At 43.2% G+C, this 17,140-nt stretch overlaps 1 protein-coding gene and 1 pseudogene across 7 annotated transcripts in view; both read left to right on the top strand.

The window, feature by feature from the left end:
* GBF1 (golgi brefeldin A resistant guanine nucleotide exchange factor 1) overlaps positions 1-17,140 on the top strand; it is a 136,686-nt gene that overhangs the window by 86,474 nt on the left and 33,072 nt on the right. For all 7 annotated transcript variants that reach the window (XM_055118785.1, XM_055118783.1, XM_055118784.1 and 4 more), the window contains one exon: positions 12,474-12,605. In XM_055118785.1, coding sequence (XP_054974760.1) covers positions 12,474-12,605 — 132 coding nt within the window. The remainder of the gene's footprint in view (positions 1-12,473; positions 12,606-17,140) is intronic.
* Positions 4,349-4,435, top strand: LOC129399451 (U6 spliceosomal RNA; annotated as a pseudogene).

The raw sequence follows: 17,140 nt of genomic DNA, 5'->3' as shown, positions 1-17,140 counted from the left end.
TAGGGGACTGTACTTGGTTTGCTCAGGAATCACATCTGGCAGTGCTCCAGGGACCATATGTGGTACTAAGGATCAAACTGGATCTGGCTGCATGAAGGCTAGTACCTTGCCCCTGTGCTGTCTCTCAAACCTCAATACTGGGCTTTTTTATGTACTTGTGAAACATCAGTATATCTTCTTTGGGGAGTGTGTAAGTCTTTTGCTGTCTTGCCCTTGTTTTCTGGGGTTTTTTTTTAGTTGATTTGCATTTTTTATTGTGGGGTTTGTGAATTCTCTATTTGAATATTAACCCCCTATTAATATGATGATGAGAAAATCTTTTACCCCAATTATTAGGCTGCATTTTGTTTCTGTGGTAGAGTCTTTCACTGTGTAGTTTTTAAATTTGATGTATTCCCCTTTGTTTATTTCTTTATGGGGGTTTCCAAGTGGTGCCCAGAAGACCCAGGGGTCCTTCCAGAGATACCCTGGCAATGCTCAAAGGACCATGAAGTTTTGGGATGAACAGGGACCTACCACTGCTAGGCACGTGCTTCCTATACTATCTCTGTCCCTACTTTTGCTTTTGTTTCCTTTGCCTTTAGAGTGAGTCCTGATGTTGTGGTCCTAGAATGTATTCCCTATGTCTTCTTCTATATGTAATTGTGATTTCTTTCCTTTTTTCTTAGTTTTTGGGCCATACCCAACAGTTCTCAGGGTTATTCTTGGCTCTGTGCTCAGGGATCACTCTTGGCAGGGCTCCGATGACCATATGTGGTTTCAAGGATCAAACCCAAGTTGGCCATGTTCAAGGCTATACTATTGCTCTGGCCCTAAAATTGTGACTTCTGATCAGTGGAGTTGCAGAGTTTGAGTCAAACCCCAGGATATGTAAGTTCAGTGTGTGTGTCTGTGTGTGTGTGTGTGTAGAGAGAGAGAGGTGGTGGGGACAGACAGAGGAAAAGAATTTGGTTTGGGGGTTTTTTGATCAATAAAGCTTTTTATTGATCAAAAAATTAAATAAAGCTCTCGTGAGTTTTGAAAGATAGACTGAGAGATAGATTGGTTTGAAAGTGAATATTTTTCAGGGGCTGTAGCGATAGCACAGCAGGTAGCACATCTGCCTTGCACGCGGCCGGCCTGGGTTTCAATTCCCAGCATCCCATATGGTCCCTTGAGTAATTCCTGAGTGCATGAGCCAGGAGTAACCCCTGTGTATCGCCAGGTGTGACCCCCCCCCAAAAAAATTGAATATTTCTCAAAGAGTTTTTATTTTTGTTGATTTGAAAAATTTGGAGGGGAGGGGTGTTTGGGTCATACCCAGTGGTCCTCAGGGCTTATCCCTGTGACTGTGCCCAGGGGTCACCTCTGGCAGTGCTCATGGGTCCATATGTAGTGCTGGGAATTGATCCTGGGTCAGCCACTTGCAAGGCAAGTGCCTTACCCACTGGACTTTGAACTACTATTTTGAACCAAAAAAAGCATAGCTCCTTCCCATTGAACTTAGCTTTCTCATAAACTACGTTTGCACATCATTCTGAAGCCTATTTGAACCTTTACGAGAAGCATTCCTGGCTATAACATAACCAGGATATGAGGACCTAACACTTTCTCTTAAGATGGAATATGTAGGCAAAGTCAAATAACCATTAAGAATTTGTGCTCAGATAATTTTGTCCATTCCATGTCTGTAGATACAGAAATGTCATGAGTGATAATTAACTAAACTTCTGTCTCCCTTTAATCATGCTCTTAATTATTATTAATCTGTTATACATGAACCACCTTATTAATGATGATATCCTGTCTCCAGGAACATAAGCCAATATTTGTGGGATGAAAAACTAGGGTGGGGATAGGCTGGTAACCCTTTAGAAAGCAGAAAGGGTAAAGTAGGTTCTGAGGGCAAGAGGGTCGAAACAGGCATTTCTGAAGCGAAATGGTGTTGAAATAATATATCACAGACCTTTTTCCTTGTCAGCGTAATCCAATTGAGAATGCCCAACTGCCCCTAATAAGAGTCATTCAGGAGTAAAGAGCTTTGCTACCAGGGAAAGCCGCTTATGTGAGCATTTTGGCTCAGGAATGTGCCAGCCCAATGTTGGTCAAATGAGAAAAGGCTTCTGTGGATTGGAGAACACAAGCCTCCTGGGAGGATGGTGCCCGCTTCCCTGTAGAGTGAGGAGGGAGTGTTCTCTTTTGTCTGGGTAGTGCTTCATGCCACATGTTGAGGCCTTTAACTTAGATCATCAAAGCGGGTGGCAATTCAGCTGTGAAAAGAGAAAATCGTGTCAGGATTCATCCCTGACATGGAATGGATCATCTCATCATCTGAGAAGACAGGAGAATTGAAGGACTTCTACAGATTCATAAACTGACATTGGGCCAAAGTTAGACATCTTGAGTGTTGTAATATAGGGAGCTTCTTATTTACTGTTTTGTTTTTGTTTTGGGGACACACCCAGCGGTGATTAGGGCTTATCCTGGCTCTGTTTAGGCTCCCTCCTGGTTGTTCTCAGGGGACTATATGTGGTGCTGGGGATCAAACCCGGTTGTCCAGGTACAAAGCAAGTGCCCTTCCTGCTATACTATCTCTCCAGGGCCAATTTTACTGTTGTTGAGCAGAGTGTGAGCAGAATACCACAAAGACATCTCACTTTTGCAGAAGGAGAGAGAGTACAGTGGTTAAGGCAGGAAGCTTGCAGGCAGCTGACCCAGGTTCAATTAATAATCAAGGTGTGGCCCCGCAAAAAAAACAAAAATAAAAAAGACATCTCATTTTTTTTTAGATTGAAGTGGCCTATGAGGTCCTCCAGAAAAAAAGTTAAATGATTCTTGTTGAAATTTTTGTACTTATTAGCCATAAAGTTGAACGTAGTTTTGATTTTAGAAACACGTGACCTCATCCTTAAGGTTCCCAAGTTTTCTTTCTCTGATGGAAAGTTGAATTTCCCCTCTTCCTTGTGCCCATTCCTTTCTTTTTTTCCCTATCCTTCAACATGAATCGGTCACCTTCAGGGCACCCCTCTACCTGAGCTGCACTCTGTTTACTGGACTGTTTGTGCCTTGAGGTTGATAGCCTTCCAGGGTGGGAATTTTGGCTAGTTGGTGGGAGTGTCAGATGTCTCGCTGGTTGTGAAATTACTCAGCCTGCTTACTCCTCATGAGTAGCAGCATGGCACCCTTCCCCTGGACTTAGCTCTTCTTACTCCTCCGAGGAAGATCTAGACCATTGAGTCTCAGTCCCTATGCGGACCAAACCACGAGGAAGGCCAGAAACTTGTTTTGTTTTTGTTTTTGGCCCACATCCAGCGGTGCTCAGGGCTTACTCCTGGCTCTACACTCAGAGATCACTACTGACAGGTCTCAGGGAACCATATGGGGTGCCAGGGATCAAATCTAGGTTGGCTGCATGCAAAGCAAGCACCCTAACCATTGTACTGTCACTGTACTATCGCTCATACCTCACTAGAAACTTCCTGACTGGCTTCTGTAAGAAACAGTAAAGTTGGTTAGCTTAGTAGCACAGATTTTAGAGTAAAATGAACCAGATTTAACTATTTCCATCACTTGTTAGATGTAGATGATAATCTTAGGTGGCTGGTAGATCTACTTATTCTAAGTCTCATTTTATTCTCAAAATGGGGCTAATTATGAAGAGAAAAATATTTAAAATAGTATAGAGCATAGCACAAGGTAATAAATGGTAGCTATTATTGTTGTCTCTGTCTTATAAAAGGAATAATCAATCACTTGTATTTAGAAAAGGAAACTTGGGGGCCAGAGAAGTAGTACAGCAGGTAGGTCACCAGGAGGAAGACCTAAGCCCTGCCAGTTGTGGCCCAAAAACCAGAATTAAAAAGGAGAAGAAAACTGTTCTTTTCTTTTGGGGGGTAACCACACCTGGTGGTGTTTCCCAGCTGGGTACAGGACAGGAAGGTCTCTCCTAACTGTGTTCAGGGGTCCATGAGGTGGTGGGGATTGAATCAGGGCTCCCTGCATGCAAAGCTTGCACTTCCAGCCCAGAAACCTAGTCTCTCCTCTGATAATTATGTATTCCTTGGAGAAAGCCAGAGCCCTCAGAAATTAAAATTTTACCATAAATAAAAAACAACAACCACGTATCCTAGTATTTACCCTTTCCTTTATCCCTGTTAAGATTTAGAGAGCTAGTACAATGGATAGGATTCTTACCTTGCATGTGGCTGACGTGGTGGATTTGATCCTCATCACCACAGTAACCAAGCACTGCCAGGAATGATCCCTGAGCACATCCAAGTGGTGACCTAAAAACAAGACAAAAAAGATTTTGGAATCAAAGGTAGAAAGACTTACTTTTAAATTTTTTATATGTACTTAAATATTTTAAGTGCTCACTTCGGCAGCACATATACTAAAATTGGAACAATACAGAGAAGATTAGCATGGCATGGCTACTTAAATATTTCAAACTTTTCTTTTGAGGGGGAAGGGGTATGGGCCACACCTGGCAGAGCTCATTCCTGGCGGTGTGCTCAGGGTGATTTCTTTTTCTTTTTTCTTTTTCTTGGCTTTTTGAGTCATTCTGGCGATGCTCAGTGGTTAGTCCTGGCTCTGCACTCAGGAATCACTCCTGGTGGTGCTCAGGGAACCATATGGCCTGCTGTGGCCCAAACCCAGGTCAGCCGTGTGCAAGGCAAATGCCCTGCTCGCTGTACTATCACTCCGGCCCCAACTCAGGGTTATTTCTGACAGTTCCAGGGATCAAACCAGGATCACCTGTGTGCAAGAGCCTTGCCCCCATACTTTCCTTTGGCCTCCATTTACTTAAATATTTAGAAACAAGCTGAACTTATAATTTATGTTATTAAGAATAACACTGGGGGCCGCAGCGATAGCACAGCGGGTAGGGCATTTGCCTTGCATGCAGCCAACCCGGGTTCGATCCCCGGCATCCCATATGGTCCCCCAAGCACCGCCAGTAGTAATTCCTGAGTGCAAAGCTAGGAGTAACCCCTGAGCATCGCTGGGTGTGACCCAAAAAGCAAAAAAACAAAACAAAACAAAACACAGAATAACACTGAACTGAAACCCTGCAACTTAAAAACTAGAGTAACTTGAGGGCTGGAGTAATAAATAGTACAGTGGGTAGGGCCCTTGCCTTCTACACGGCTGACCCAGGTTTAATCCCCGTCACCCCTTATTGCCCCCCAACCCACTCCAGGAGTAATTCCTGAGTACAGAGCTGGGAGTAAGCCCTAAGCATAGCTGGGCATGGCCCCCGAACAAAAACAAACAAAAAACTAGAATAACCTTTTATTTTTAATTGCACATTTACTTCATTCATGCATTGTACACATACCTTATATATACATGCATTAAAGAAAAACTTTGGGGGCTGGAGCAATAGCACAGTGGGTAGGGTGGTTGCCTTGAACGCAGCCGACCTAGGTTTGATTCCCAGCATCCCATATGGTCCCTTGAGCCCCACCAGGGGTGATTCCTGAGTGCAGAGCCAGGAATAACCCCTGTGTATTGCCGGATATGACCCAAAAAGAAAAAATTTTTGGATATTATTTTTTTTAATTTATTTATTTTTTTAATTTATTTTATTGAATCACCATGTGGAAAGTTACAAAGTTCTCAGGCTTATATCTCAGTTATACAATGCTCAAACACCCTCCTTTCACCATTGCCCATATTCCACCCCACCACCAAAAAGAAAAACAAACAAACAAAAAAACTCAGTATACATCCCATGCCCCACCCCCAACCACCCCCCACCCCCGCATAACTGAAAAATTTCACTTCCTTTTCTCTTTACCTTGATTACATTCCATATTTCAACACAATACTCACTATTGTTGTTGGAGTTTCAACACAGAACTCACTATTCTTGTTGGAATTTATCCCCCAAGAATACGGCCCTATTGACAGGGAAATATTTGATAATTAGTTTTCCACTGATGAGAATGAAGAGATATAAAGTCACGCAGCCGCAGTAGCGGCCACGTGGTTTTAGGATTTCTGTATTTTAGTAATTAAGTCCAGGGAGATTTAAGTTGGAAATTGAATCATTTCCCTTCCTGGGGCAGCATGGAGCAAAATCTCAGTTCACAGTCTGGAGACATGGCTGCAAGCACTCGCTGGAACCCCAAGTCATATAGCTGGCTCTGGATCCTGCTCGTTCAGCAGCAAAGCGGCTGTGAAAAGGCATGGCCACCCGGGCCGAATCTCGGTGGACTGGATATTATTTTTAATTAATGTTTGGAGATAGTGCCAGGCACATAATGTATGCTTAATAAATGCTCGAGCGGGCATCAGTCTCACCATTGTGAGACTTCTTGTTACTGTTTTTGGCATATCAAATATGCCACAGATAGCTTACCAGGCTCTGCCGTAATAAATGCTAGCTGGTATAATTTATTTTGAATTTCCCCATCCCTTTGTTTTTGCTAAGATTAAGGGTCACACCCTTAGTTGTGGTTGTGGTGCTCATCTGGAATTGCGCACGTTTGTTGTGCTGCTTGCACACATGTGCACTGAGGGTTGCACGTTTTTCTCTTGCAGCATTGGGGATCCCGAGCAGCAGAGCTCCTGGGACCATGCTCAGTGCCTGGGCAGCACTGGAGGTGAAACTGGGCCTCAGACTTTTGAGGCAGGTGCTTCTGTCACCAAGTCATCCCTGGAGTCTATAATTTATTTTATTTTTATGCTTTGTTTTGTTTTGGATCCATACCCAGCAGTGCTCTGGTTTAGCCCTGGCTCTGTACTCAGGAATTACTCCTGGCAGGGCACGGATGGGATACCAGAAATCGAACCCAGGTCAGCCATGTGTAAGGCTGAAACGGTCTACCCCCTGTACTATTGCTCCAGCCCCTGTAACGTAATTTTTTTTTTTTTTTTTTTTTTTGCTTTTTGGGTCACACCCGGCGATGCACAGAGGTTATTCCTGGCTCTGAACTCAGGAATTACCCCTGGCGGTGCTCAGGGGACCATATGGGATGCTGGGAATCGAACCCGGGTCGGCTGCGTGCAAGGCAAAACGCCCTAACCACTGTGCTATCACTCCAGCCCCCCCACGTACTTTATTTTTAAATGTAATTTATTTTATTTTTCTGACACTCATCTTAAAACAGATAAATTACAGACTTTGAAAAGTTAAGTGTCGGAGCTGGAGCGATAGCATAACAGGTAGCACGTTTGCCTTGCACATGGCCAACCTAGGTTCGAATCCCAGCATCCCATATGGTCCCCTGAGCACCGCCAGGAGTAATTCCTGAGTGCATGAGCCAAGAGTAACCCCTGTGCATCACCGGGTGTGACCCCAAAAAAAATTACTTAACCTCCCTAAATGTTTTTGTTTGTGTTTTGTTCTGGGACCACATCTAACTATTTATAGAGGTTACTCCCAGCATGCTGCTGGGTGCCTGTGCATTTCCAGGGATCATACCCAGGCCTTATACTTGCAAATCCATTTCCCTAAGTCTGAATCACCTCATTGGTAAATGATTTTTAATTATTTAGCTATAATAACCTAGTATTTGGGGGATTTTCTGGAATGACTGGCTGAAGATTAGGTCTTAAAAAAAATGATTTAAGGTATAAATCATAAACTGTTTTAGTCCCTAAATGACTGCATAGTAAATAGTTATATAGACTAATGAAAAGCATTTAGAATTTGAATTTTTTAATAAAAATAGATATAACTACTCAGTATATAACTTGAATATGCTGAGTACTTATATATATATTGAGTCTAATTTTTTTAAATGGAAGCCGAGGGAGTTGACTAGACGACTAGAGCTCATGCTTTGTATGTGAAAGTCCCAAGTTTGATCCCCAGCACCATATAGTTGTTCCCTGTCCCCTGCAGCACCACTGAGAGTAACAACACCTGAGTACTGCCAGTTATGGCCCCCAAACCAAGAATACAAACAAAATAATTATTTGGTCTATTTTTAGGATTTTTTCCTTCTTCCCTTTCTTCCTTCCTCTCTTTCTCTCTCTCTTTCCTTCTTTCTCTTTCTCTCTTCCTTCCTCTCTTCTTTTATTCTTTCTTTCCCTCTCTTTATCCTTCCCTTTATCCTTCCTTCCCTCCTCCTTTCTTTTGGTGTGTGTTAGGGATCAAACCCACAGCCTCATAAATGCAAAGTGTGTCCCAAGCTATATTCCTAGACCCTTAATTTCATTATCTAATAATACAGTATATAAAACTATGAGTCTACAGCAGATTGACACAAAGAAAAAAGAAAGAATTGAGGCCAGAGTCATGACTGAACAGACTGGCTTGCATACTTTGCATGCAGGAGACCAGAATTTGATCCTTCACACCATGTGGTCCTTCAGACAAAAACAGGAGTAGCCCCAGAGCACCTAACTAGGAATAGCCCCCTAGCACACAAGCAAACAAACAAAAAACCAAAAGAATTGGCCCTTCACCACGGACTAAGTTCTACTTTAGAAGATTATCTGAACAGCTTACCATGATTATTATGAGGTTTTAGCAGGGGAGCACAACTACTCTGTATTCCCTCCACTGAAGAATGGTCCATCTCTATTCAGGGAAGATGGTTCTCTCGGACAGAGCGCTCAGCTTCAGGAGGGATACACATGGAGCAGTGAGGGAGGAAGGGAACTTCCACCTAGCCAGCCAGACAGCCACATCGCCTTCACATCCTGCCAGGAGTAATTCCTGAGTGCAGAGCCAGGAGTAAACTAAGCATCACCAAATGTGGGACCCCCTCCTCCCCCGCAAATATGTTCTTATGGTGGTATTGCACGAGGGGCATAGCCTCCCCTGCATGACCCTCACCACCAGAGAAAGCTATAGTTACTGCGTCTATTAGACCCTGACACTCCTGGCCATTATCAGTTGAATTTAGAGAGCAAAAGTCGAATTCTACTAGGCCAAACTCTCCTCAGAAAGTGGATTCTGTATCCCAGCATTCTGCAGCCGTCCATATCTGCAGACCAGCACCTGTCCTGCATGCTGATCCACAGAGACGGTTATAACCAACAGGGTAGACCAGTAGTTTTCAGCTTTTCTGCACCAGTGGACCAGCATCAGTCTGTGATCTGGTGGTTGGAGACCTTCACTTTACACCATGGTTCCTTTTCTTTGGGAAGGACACAGGAGTGAGGGTGATAATGAAGGTTCTTGGTGGGTTCTCTCAGTAAGATCCAGAAAGAGGTTCCATCATGAAGTTTCCATAAAGTTTTACATACAGATTGGAAGTGCTGAAATGTTCATATTTTAGCAGTCATAGATTCCAGTTATCTAGTTTGACAGATGAATATGACAGATATTAGATGGCTGTTGGTAGGAGTGAAACCTGTGATCTATGTCAGTGTCTGGCCTGTGAGCCATAGGAAGGCCATGTTCAGAGCCTGCAGGCTTCAGTGTGGGACCTGGTGAAGCCCTGCACAGTGCAGTGCACACTTCCCACTCTGACGCCTCTCTCGGGACTCAACCTTCCCCGCCAGATCCACTCCAAAAGCCTGTACACAAATGTTTATAGCAACTCTATTTTTAATTGCCCCAAACTCGAGAGTCAGATGTCTTACAAATAGGGAATGGACAAACAAACTGTTATCATCCAGTGGATACCTCTCAGCAGGAAAACGGGAATAAGCTATTGATCTGTGCGGCCATTTAGAGGAATCTCAAGGCTGGGACCCTGAGCGACACCTGTCTCAGAAGGTCGCACAATTTATTTTTATGTTTATATGAATATACATACGGTTATATATATTTAGTTTATTTATATGACTTGCTTGATAAGACTGCGATGGTGATCAGTGGTTGACAGAGTTAGAAGTGGGGCTCGGGTGCAATTACCAAACGATAACAAGTACTTTTTTGGGGTAATAAAGCTGTATCCTAATTGCTACAGAGTAATTTCAGAGATGTGTTTATGTGTTAAAATTCATAGAACTTTTGTAGGACACTTGAGTGAAGTGAGGAGGGAGGGAAGCAGCCTTGGGAAAAGAATGTACGTAAAAAGAGTGCTTCCACACTCCGCCCCACCCACCTGGTCGCCCTGGTATCAGCCACCGGGAAGACCACAGTGCTGTGAGCATTACCTGACAGAAGCTTCTGTCCCAGCAGCCACACAGGCAGGCTGCACTGAAAGTGACTTGGTCTGCTCTGTGTTCCCCACCGTTTGAGTTCTTAAGGAGTTAGAGCCTCCAGGCTGGAGTGTGAAATTGCTCTTTGAAGAAAAAGGAGAGTCAGTTCTGAACCTTGCCCAGATTTCCCTGGAACATCGCCTTCCCTCACAGAAAAGAATTTCCAAAGGAGACAAAATAGTGAAGTAAAATTATTTCATTTTTTTCTTTTTGCTTAGATGTTTGGGCCATTCCTGGTGGGGCTCAGTGCTTACTCCAGTTCTGCTCTCAGGAATCACTCTTGGCGGGGCTCAGAGGACCATATGTGGTGCCAGGGATTGAACCCAGACTGGCTGCATGCAAGGCAGGCGTACCCATTGTACTATTTCTCTGGCCCTTATTTAAAGATATCTGGGGCCAAAGAGATAGTACAGCAGGTAAGGCACTTTCCTTGCATGCACCTTACTTGGGTTCAATCCCAAATCCCCGATATGGGACTCCAAGCCCACCAGCAGTGACCTCTGAGCACCTCTAGGTGTGGTCCCCCACCAAAAAAATAATATATTTCCTGCCCCAATCTTTAAACAATATTTAAATATTTTTTCCATCTTGTCTTTTTCATGTTAAATATATTAACAAGACCAAATTGTAATAAATTTGTGTTCTTAAATCAGCAAGACCAAATAACTCTTAATTTTTAATGTGCTTTTTAAAGCATATTTTCCGTACTTTTATCATCCCAAATATTTTTATGCCCTACTTTTTGACCCTTACACAAAGGTTTTTCTCTTGGTTGTTTCACCCTCCCCCCAAATTATACATCTCTAGGTGGGGGTAATAGGGGGTGAGAAGCAGGTTTTATACAGCTGATGTGATCACTGTACAGACAAGCTCTGGAAAATGCTAGCCAATCTGCCAATTAATTAAAGCATTAATCTGAGTTGCAGCCGGTCCCAGGGAATGTTTACCTAGAAAGGGGTGATAGGAATTGAGTGGGAAGCTCCCTGTATTTGCATGAAAATGAAGGTGCTTTGGATATCCAGTTTCTTTTTGTCTCTTAAGGTTGGCAGCTTTATTATGTCTCTAAAGCTTTCTGGCCTATAAAGGATGCCTCTTAGGGATCTGGTCACCCACAGATGAAAGCACAGCATCATATAGAAAACAAATTAAATCCCCAGCTGAGTAAGGTGTGATGCAAATCCAGTGTAAGATTGCTTCTTAGACCTGGAATGAAACCTTCTTAATTGAGGAGTATGTGCTAGTAATTAGGTATACAATTTTTTTTTTTGTGTGTGTGTGTGTGTAGCTTAGGGCAAATTATATCGAAGCTTCACTTTTTTTTCTGTAAAATAAGGGTTGTAAATGGGCATTTAGCCCTTTGTTTGCAGGAGTAGATAGAAACTGAAAAGTGATTAGGACCTTTAAGATTACAAAGTACTGGCGCCATAGAAATATATCCAGGTAAGATGCTTGCCTTGCGCACAGCCATTCCAGCACCTCAGGAGTGATTCCTGAGTTTAGAGCCAGGAGTAACCCCTGAGTATCATCAGGTGTGTCTCTTCCAAAAAGAAAAAAGAAAAAGAAAAAAAGACTCTTCCATGAATAGGAGGCTGTGCACACTCTTATTGTTTATACTCATTTTTCAGAAAAGTACCATTAATTTCAAGATTTCAGGGGACTATAAATTATGACCTTCTCAAGATGTTCTACATTTTTTATCTCTTGAGAGGCAGTACCTTAACCATAAGACAAAGACTAAGGGCTGGAGTAGAGTGCTTGCCTTGCATGTGGCCGACCTGGCTTTATCCCCTGGCACCCATATGGTCCCCTGATCCCCACCAGAAGTGGTTCCTGAGTGCAGATCTAGGAGTAACCGCTGAGCATCACCAGGTGTGGCTCCAAAACCTAAAAAACAAAAATAACAACAACAAAAAAGACAAAGACTAAAAAAAAGGCCTAATGACAGCCGCCTGCCCTGGGATCTCTTTAGGCACATCTGCTGTTCTCAACTAAGATTTCACAAGTATTAACTGAAGGACAGTGGTGAAGTAGATATGGGAAATTAACTCAGTGATAATCATATTTCATTGTTTTTAATTGTAAAATATATTTAACATAGATTTTTACCATCTTAACTATTTTGTATATAGTCTTATATGTATTTTAAGCATGATAATTTTTTTTTTTTACCTCTCTCAAAATTTCAGAACTATACCAAGAGTTTCACAGGTAATGATTGTGTCTGGGATTTGATTCATGACAATCCAGAGAGAGGAAGATTGACCCAGCAACTAAGATCTCTAACCTCATAGCAGACAAAAGAAGGGACTTTTACTAGGGTTCAATTTTTTTTTCCAGATGGCATTACTTCATTCCTGTTTCACTTTTGTTGTTTTTCCTTACAGTACTCTCAGAAATTGAGCCCAATGTGTTCCTTCGTCCCTTTCTGGAAGTGATTCGCTCTGAAGATACCACTGGCCCTATCACTGGACTGGCACTCACCTCTATCAATAAGTTCCTGTCCTATGCACTCATAGGTAAGAGTTTCATTGAATGACCATAGTACTTCCATTTCCTGTCTCTTAGGTCTTTAGATGGTGAGCTAATGATGCTGAAAAGTTTTCCCTAGTCATGTATTTCCTTGAAGAAGAGAAATAGGATTGTATTGATTACTCATCATGCAAATTGACCAAGGTTGTACAGAGTAGAGAGGGAGGGTAGGGAGGTTTCTTTCCTGTGCTTCAAAGAGTGTTTTGGAGGTTTGATTTGGGTTTTTTTCTATTTTCTTTTTTTTTGCTTTTTTGCTTTTTGGGTCACACCTGGCAATACTCAGGGATTGTGCTCAGGAATTAGTCCTAGTGGTGCGTGGCGGACCATATATGGGACCATATGGAATGCTGGGGATTGATCCCGGTTCTGCCACATGCAAGGCAAATGCGCTACCCTCTGTGCTATCACTCTGGCTCCGGTTTGTTTCATTTTTTAAGTTATTTATCAAATATAGGGCTTATTATAAGAAGGAGAAATAAGAGGTGTCTTCTTTTCTTTTCTTTTTTTTTTTTTGCTTTTTGGGTCATACCTGGCAATGCACAGGGGTTACTCCTGGCTCTGCACTCAGGAATTACTCCTGATGGTGCTCGGGGGACCATATAGGATGCTGGGAGTTGAACCTAGATTGGCTGTGTGCAAGGCAAATAAATGCCCTATCTACTGTGCTATTGCTCCAGCCCCACAAGAGGTGTCTTAAAGAAAATTAGGGGCCACAGAGATAATACAGCAAATAAGGCACTTACCTTGCATGTGGCTGACCTGGGTTCAATCCTCAGCATCCCTTATGGTCCCCTGAGCACCACTAGGAACAATTCCTGAGCACAGAGCCAGGTGTACCCCTGAGCGTGAGCATCGCCAAGTCTGACCCCACCCCCCCAAAAAAAGAGAAGAAAATTATTAGTGTCTTCTGTCTCTCTCAAAGAATCTGCTCCTTTTTTTTTCTTTTTTGTTTGGTTTTGTTTGTTTTTTTGGGCCACACCCAACAGTGCTCAGGGGTTACTCCTGGTTCTGCATTCAGAAATTACTCCTGGCAGTGTTTGGGGACCAAATGGGGTGCTGTGGATCAAACCCAGCTTGACCTCATGCAAGGTCAACAAGGTCAGTAGTACCCACTGTCACACTGTCTACTGTCACAATGGCCTCTCCTCCTTTTTACATAATGTTAACGAGCAGATCTGAAGTCCACAGATGTAGCTCACTGATAGAGCATTTGTCTAAAACATGTGAGACCTTGGGTTTAATCCCCATCATTGTAAGAACAATAAAAACAAACAAGTTTGGGTCTTTTTGCACTTTTATTTACATGTAGATAAGTATGCTTATGTATATGTATACTTGTATATATGTATAGAAAGTGTATTTTATATAAAGTGCCATCTTTTAAAAATTGTATTTTTAATTGTATTTTTAAAAGTTGTATTTTTTCACTTAATTATATTAACTTTGATATACATGACAGAACTAGTTATCCAGTTTACTCTTTGACCTCCCTTATTATTGAAGAGTAAAATTTTAGGTTGATACCCACTTTGTTTTTTGGGGGTTTTTTTTTTTTTGGCTTTTTGGGTCACACCCGGCGATGCACAGGGGTTACTCCTGGCTCTGCACTCAGGAATTACCCCTGGTAGTGCTCAGGGGACCATATGGGATGCTGGGAATAGAACCCGGGTCGGCCACATGCAAGGCAAACGCCCTCCCCGCTGTGCTATCGCTCCAGCCCCTAGGTTGATACCCACTTTGATTCATTATGTCATTTGCATGAAATATGCATCACTGTTTATGTGTTCTTAGTAATTTTCCTTGCATAAAACAAATTTCTGTACTTGAAATTTTGGGGCTAAAGGGTATGTGCATATTAAGTTTTCATCGGTACTGCCACCTTGTTTCCCCGAGATAACAGTACTTTGGGTTGGGTGATAACAGCAGCCAGAGCCTGCCTGACCTGGGAAACAGTGCTTGCAGTTCCAGCAGTTCATGTGGGAGACTTTTCCTTTGCCCACCCTGTCAGTATCACTAGTGTTAGCATTCCTTATTTGTGCTAATTTTGCATTTTGTTGTTATTATTTCCTTGAGGTCGAACACTTGAATTTTATCTCCTTGAGCAATTTTTTGTTGAGAATATTTATTTTTCTTATCAATTTGTAGGAGCGCTTTGTGTAGTCCCACTATTGACATATTGTCTGTCATTGTTTTGCAAATTTTTCTCCCAGTTTATCCCAAATGTTTTCCCTAGTCTGTTGTTTATAAATGAATTAATTTATTATATATTTGGGTTTTTGAGCCAAACCTGGCTGTGCTTAGGGCTTACTCCTGACTCTGTGCTCAGGGGAGCGTATGTGGTGCCAGGGATCTAACCCAGGTTAGCTGCTTGTAAGACAAGCACCTTATCTTCTGTATCTCTCCAGCCTCTGATATACTTGAGATATGTCTGTGTGTATGTGTGTGTGTGTACGCATTTATATATATAAATGTATATATTATATATAAATGTATATATTATATACAAGTCCAGGGTGAGTCTTACATATGCGGCCACGCGAAACATCATCATAAAAGGAAATAAATATATGTGCCTCTTGGAGAGCCTGGCAAGCTACCAAGAGTAGTATCCTGCCCGCACGGCAGAGCCTGGCAAGCTCCCTGTGGTGTATGATATGCCAAAAACAGTAACGATAACAGGTCTCATTCCCCTGACCCTGAAAGAGCCTCCAATCATTGGGAAAGACAAGTAAGGAGAGGCTGCTAAAATCTCAGGGCTGGGATGAATGGGGACATTACTGGTGCCTGCTTGAGTAAATCGATGAACAACGGGATGACAGTGATACAGTGATGTGTGTGTGTGTGTGTGTGTGTAAACTTTTTTTAAGCTGGTCTTTCAGAATCCTGAATTTCTTTTCCCCCAGTCCCACATTGCTAGCTCATGTGCCAGGTCAGGAACACAGAAGACAGGCAGCTGTCTTTGTTTCTAAGTAGGGAAACAGGAGAAGCAGCAGCTCATCAGGCTCTAGCTAGCCTGAAAGGAAAGTGGCCTTCAGTTAAAGTCAAGAGTGACCCCTGAGCACTGCTGAGTGTGGCCAAAAAAAAAAAGAAAAAAGAAAGAGAAGAAGAAAGAAAAAGGAAAAAAGAAAATTCAGTCTGTTCTAGAAAGTTGTTGCATAACAGCGGAAGCTTTCCTGATCCTGGGAGCCAGCTAGTTGCGGGTCGGTTCAGCAGCCCCTGGGGCCACCCTACTCCTAGCTTCAGACTTTTCCTAAATAAAGATCAGGCTTGGCCCTGAGCACCACCTGCAGGTTGTCTCTCTCCGCGGCCTCTACAGCTGCCCTGTTCCCGCTGCTCTCGTCAGAGTTCCTTTCTCCCCTTCCTGAACTTGGCACACAAGCTGGTCATTGGAGACTTCAGCCCAGCTGGTCATTGGAGTTTCCTGTGGTGGGAAAAGAGAATGCTGGAGGTGGTGATTGCAGTGGCCATGAGAAAAGGGGCAGGAAGCATATGCGAAAGTTGAAGTTAAAGGAGATGAGGCTGGCGCACTTCCCTGCACTCTGCGCTGCAGAGGGGCCAGCAAAGGAGGAAACTCGGAGTGAAGGGGGCCACTACCTGAGCCCAGGTCCAGCCGCCTTTTGTTTTGGATATCATTCTAGAGTAAGCCCCCCCCCCCAACTCCTCTATCATATGACCCTTGGTTTCTTGTTGGGCCTCACACAGCTGCCACACTGAAGATTTGTGCATCTGATTGCCCGGTTTGCTGGCAGGCACTACCTATGGTCTTAGAAACCAATCACTTCTACCTGCCTTTTAGAAAATTAAAAATGCTATTTCATTCAAACTCAGATGATAAGAACAACAAAAAGATCTGAGAGCTTAGACTATTTTCTACAGGGGAGATTACTGAAAGGAAGGAAAGTTTTTGAAAGGAAATCAAGACTGAGATCTTGATTTTTGATATGGGATCACTGAGCTTCCACAAAAATCAAAAAAGATCTAGATGTCCTGTGCAAGAAAAGAGGCCTTGCAAGTCAGGATAAGGACTAGCAGGCAAGGCTGAGAGACAGCGTAGGGGTTTCTGTTTTGGTGAGAAGACAGGGAGTTGCAAAGACAGAAGCAGCTGGAGGCCAGAGAGCGCTGTATGGGCAGAGCTAATGCTTTGCACACTGGTTTAATCCCTGACACTGCAAGGTCTCAGCACTACCGGGAGCGACTCCCAAGCACCCCTGGGCATGTGGTTGCCCCCCCCCCAAAGGAGCAGGGTCATTCCCTTCAGTAAATTATCATCAGGAAATGGGCTTTCTGCTTCATGACCCTTTTTGTTTTGGCCCACACCTGGCGGTGCTCAGAGATTGCTCCCCGATGCTGCTCAGGGGGCCAGGCAGTGCTGAGGATCAAACTCAGGGCTCCAGCAGGCAAAGCGGACACTCCAGCCCTTTGAGCTATCTCCTTTCCTCAACTCCTCCATGACCTTCCAAGTGGCCAGTCCTCATGGTGAGTAGTTAGGGAAAAGATCTTTCTAGATGTCAGAAACTAACCA

This window comes from Sorex araneus, chromosome 11 (genome assembly GCF_027595985.1).
Source record: "Sorex araneus isolate mSorAra2 chromosome 11, mSorAra2.pri, whole genome shotgun sequence".
Classification (NCBI taxonomy): Eukaryota; Metazoa; Chordata; class Mammalia; order Eulipotyphla; family Soricidae; genus Sorex; species Sorex araneus.
This window is presented reverse-complemented; position numbering and strand designations above follow the sequence as displayed.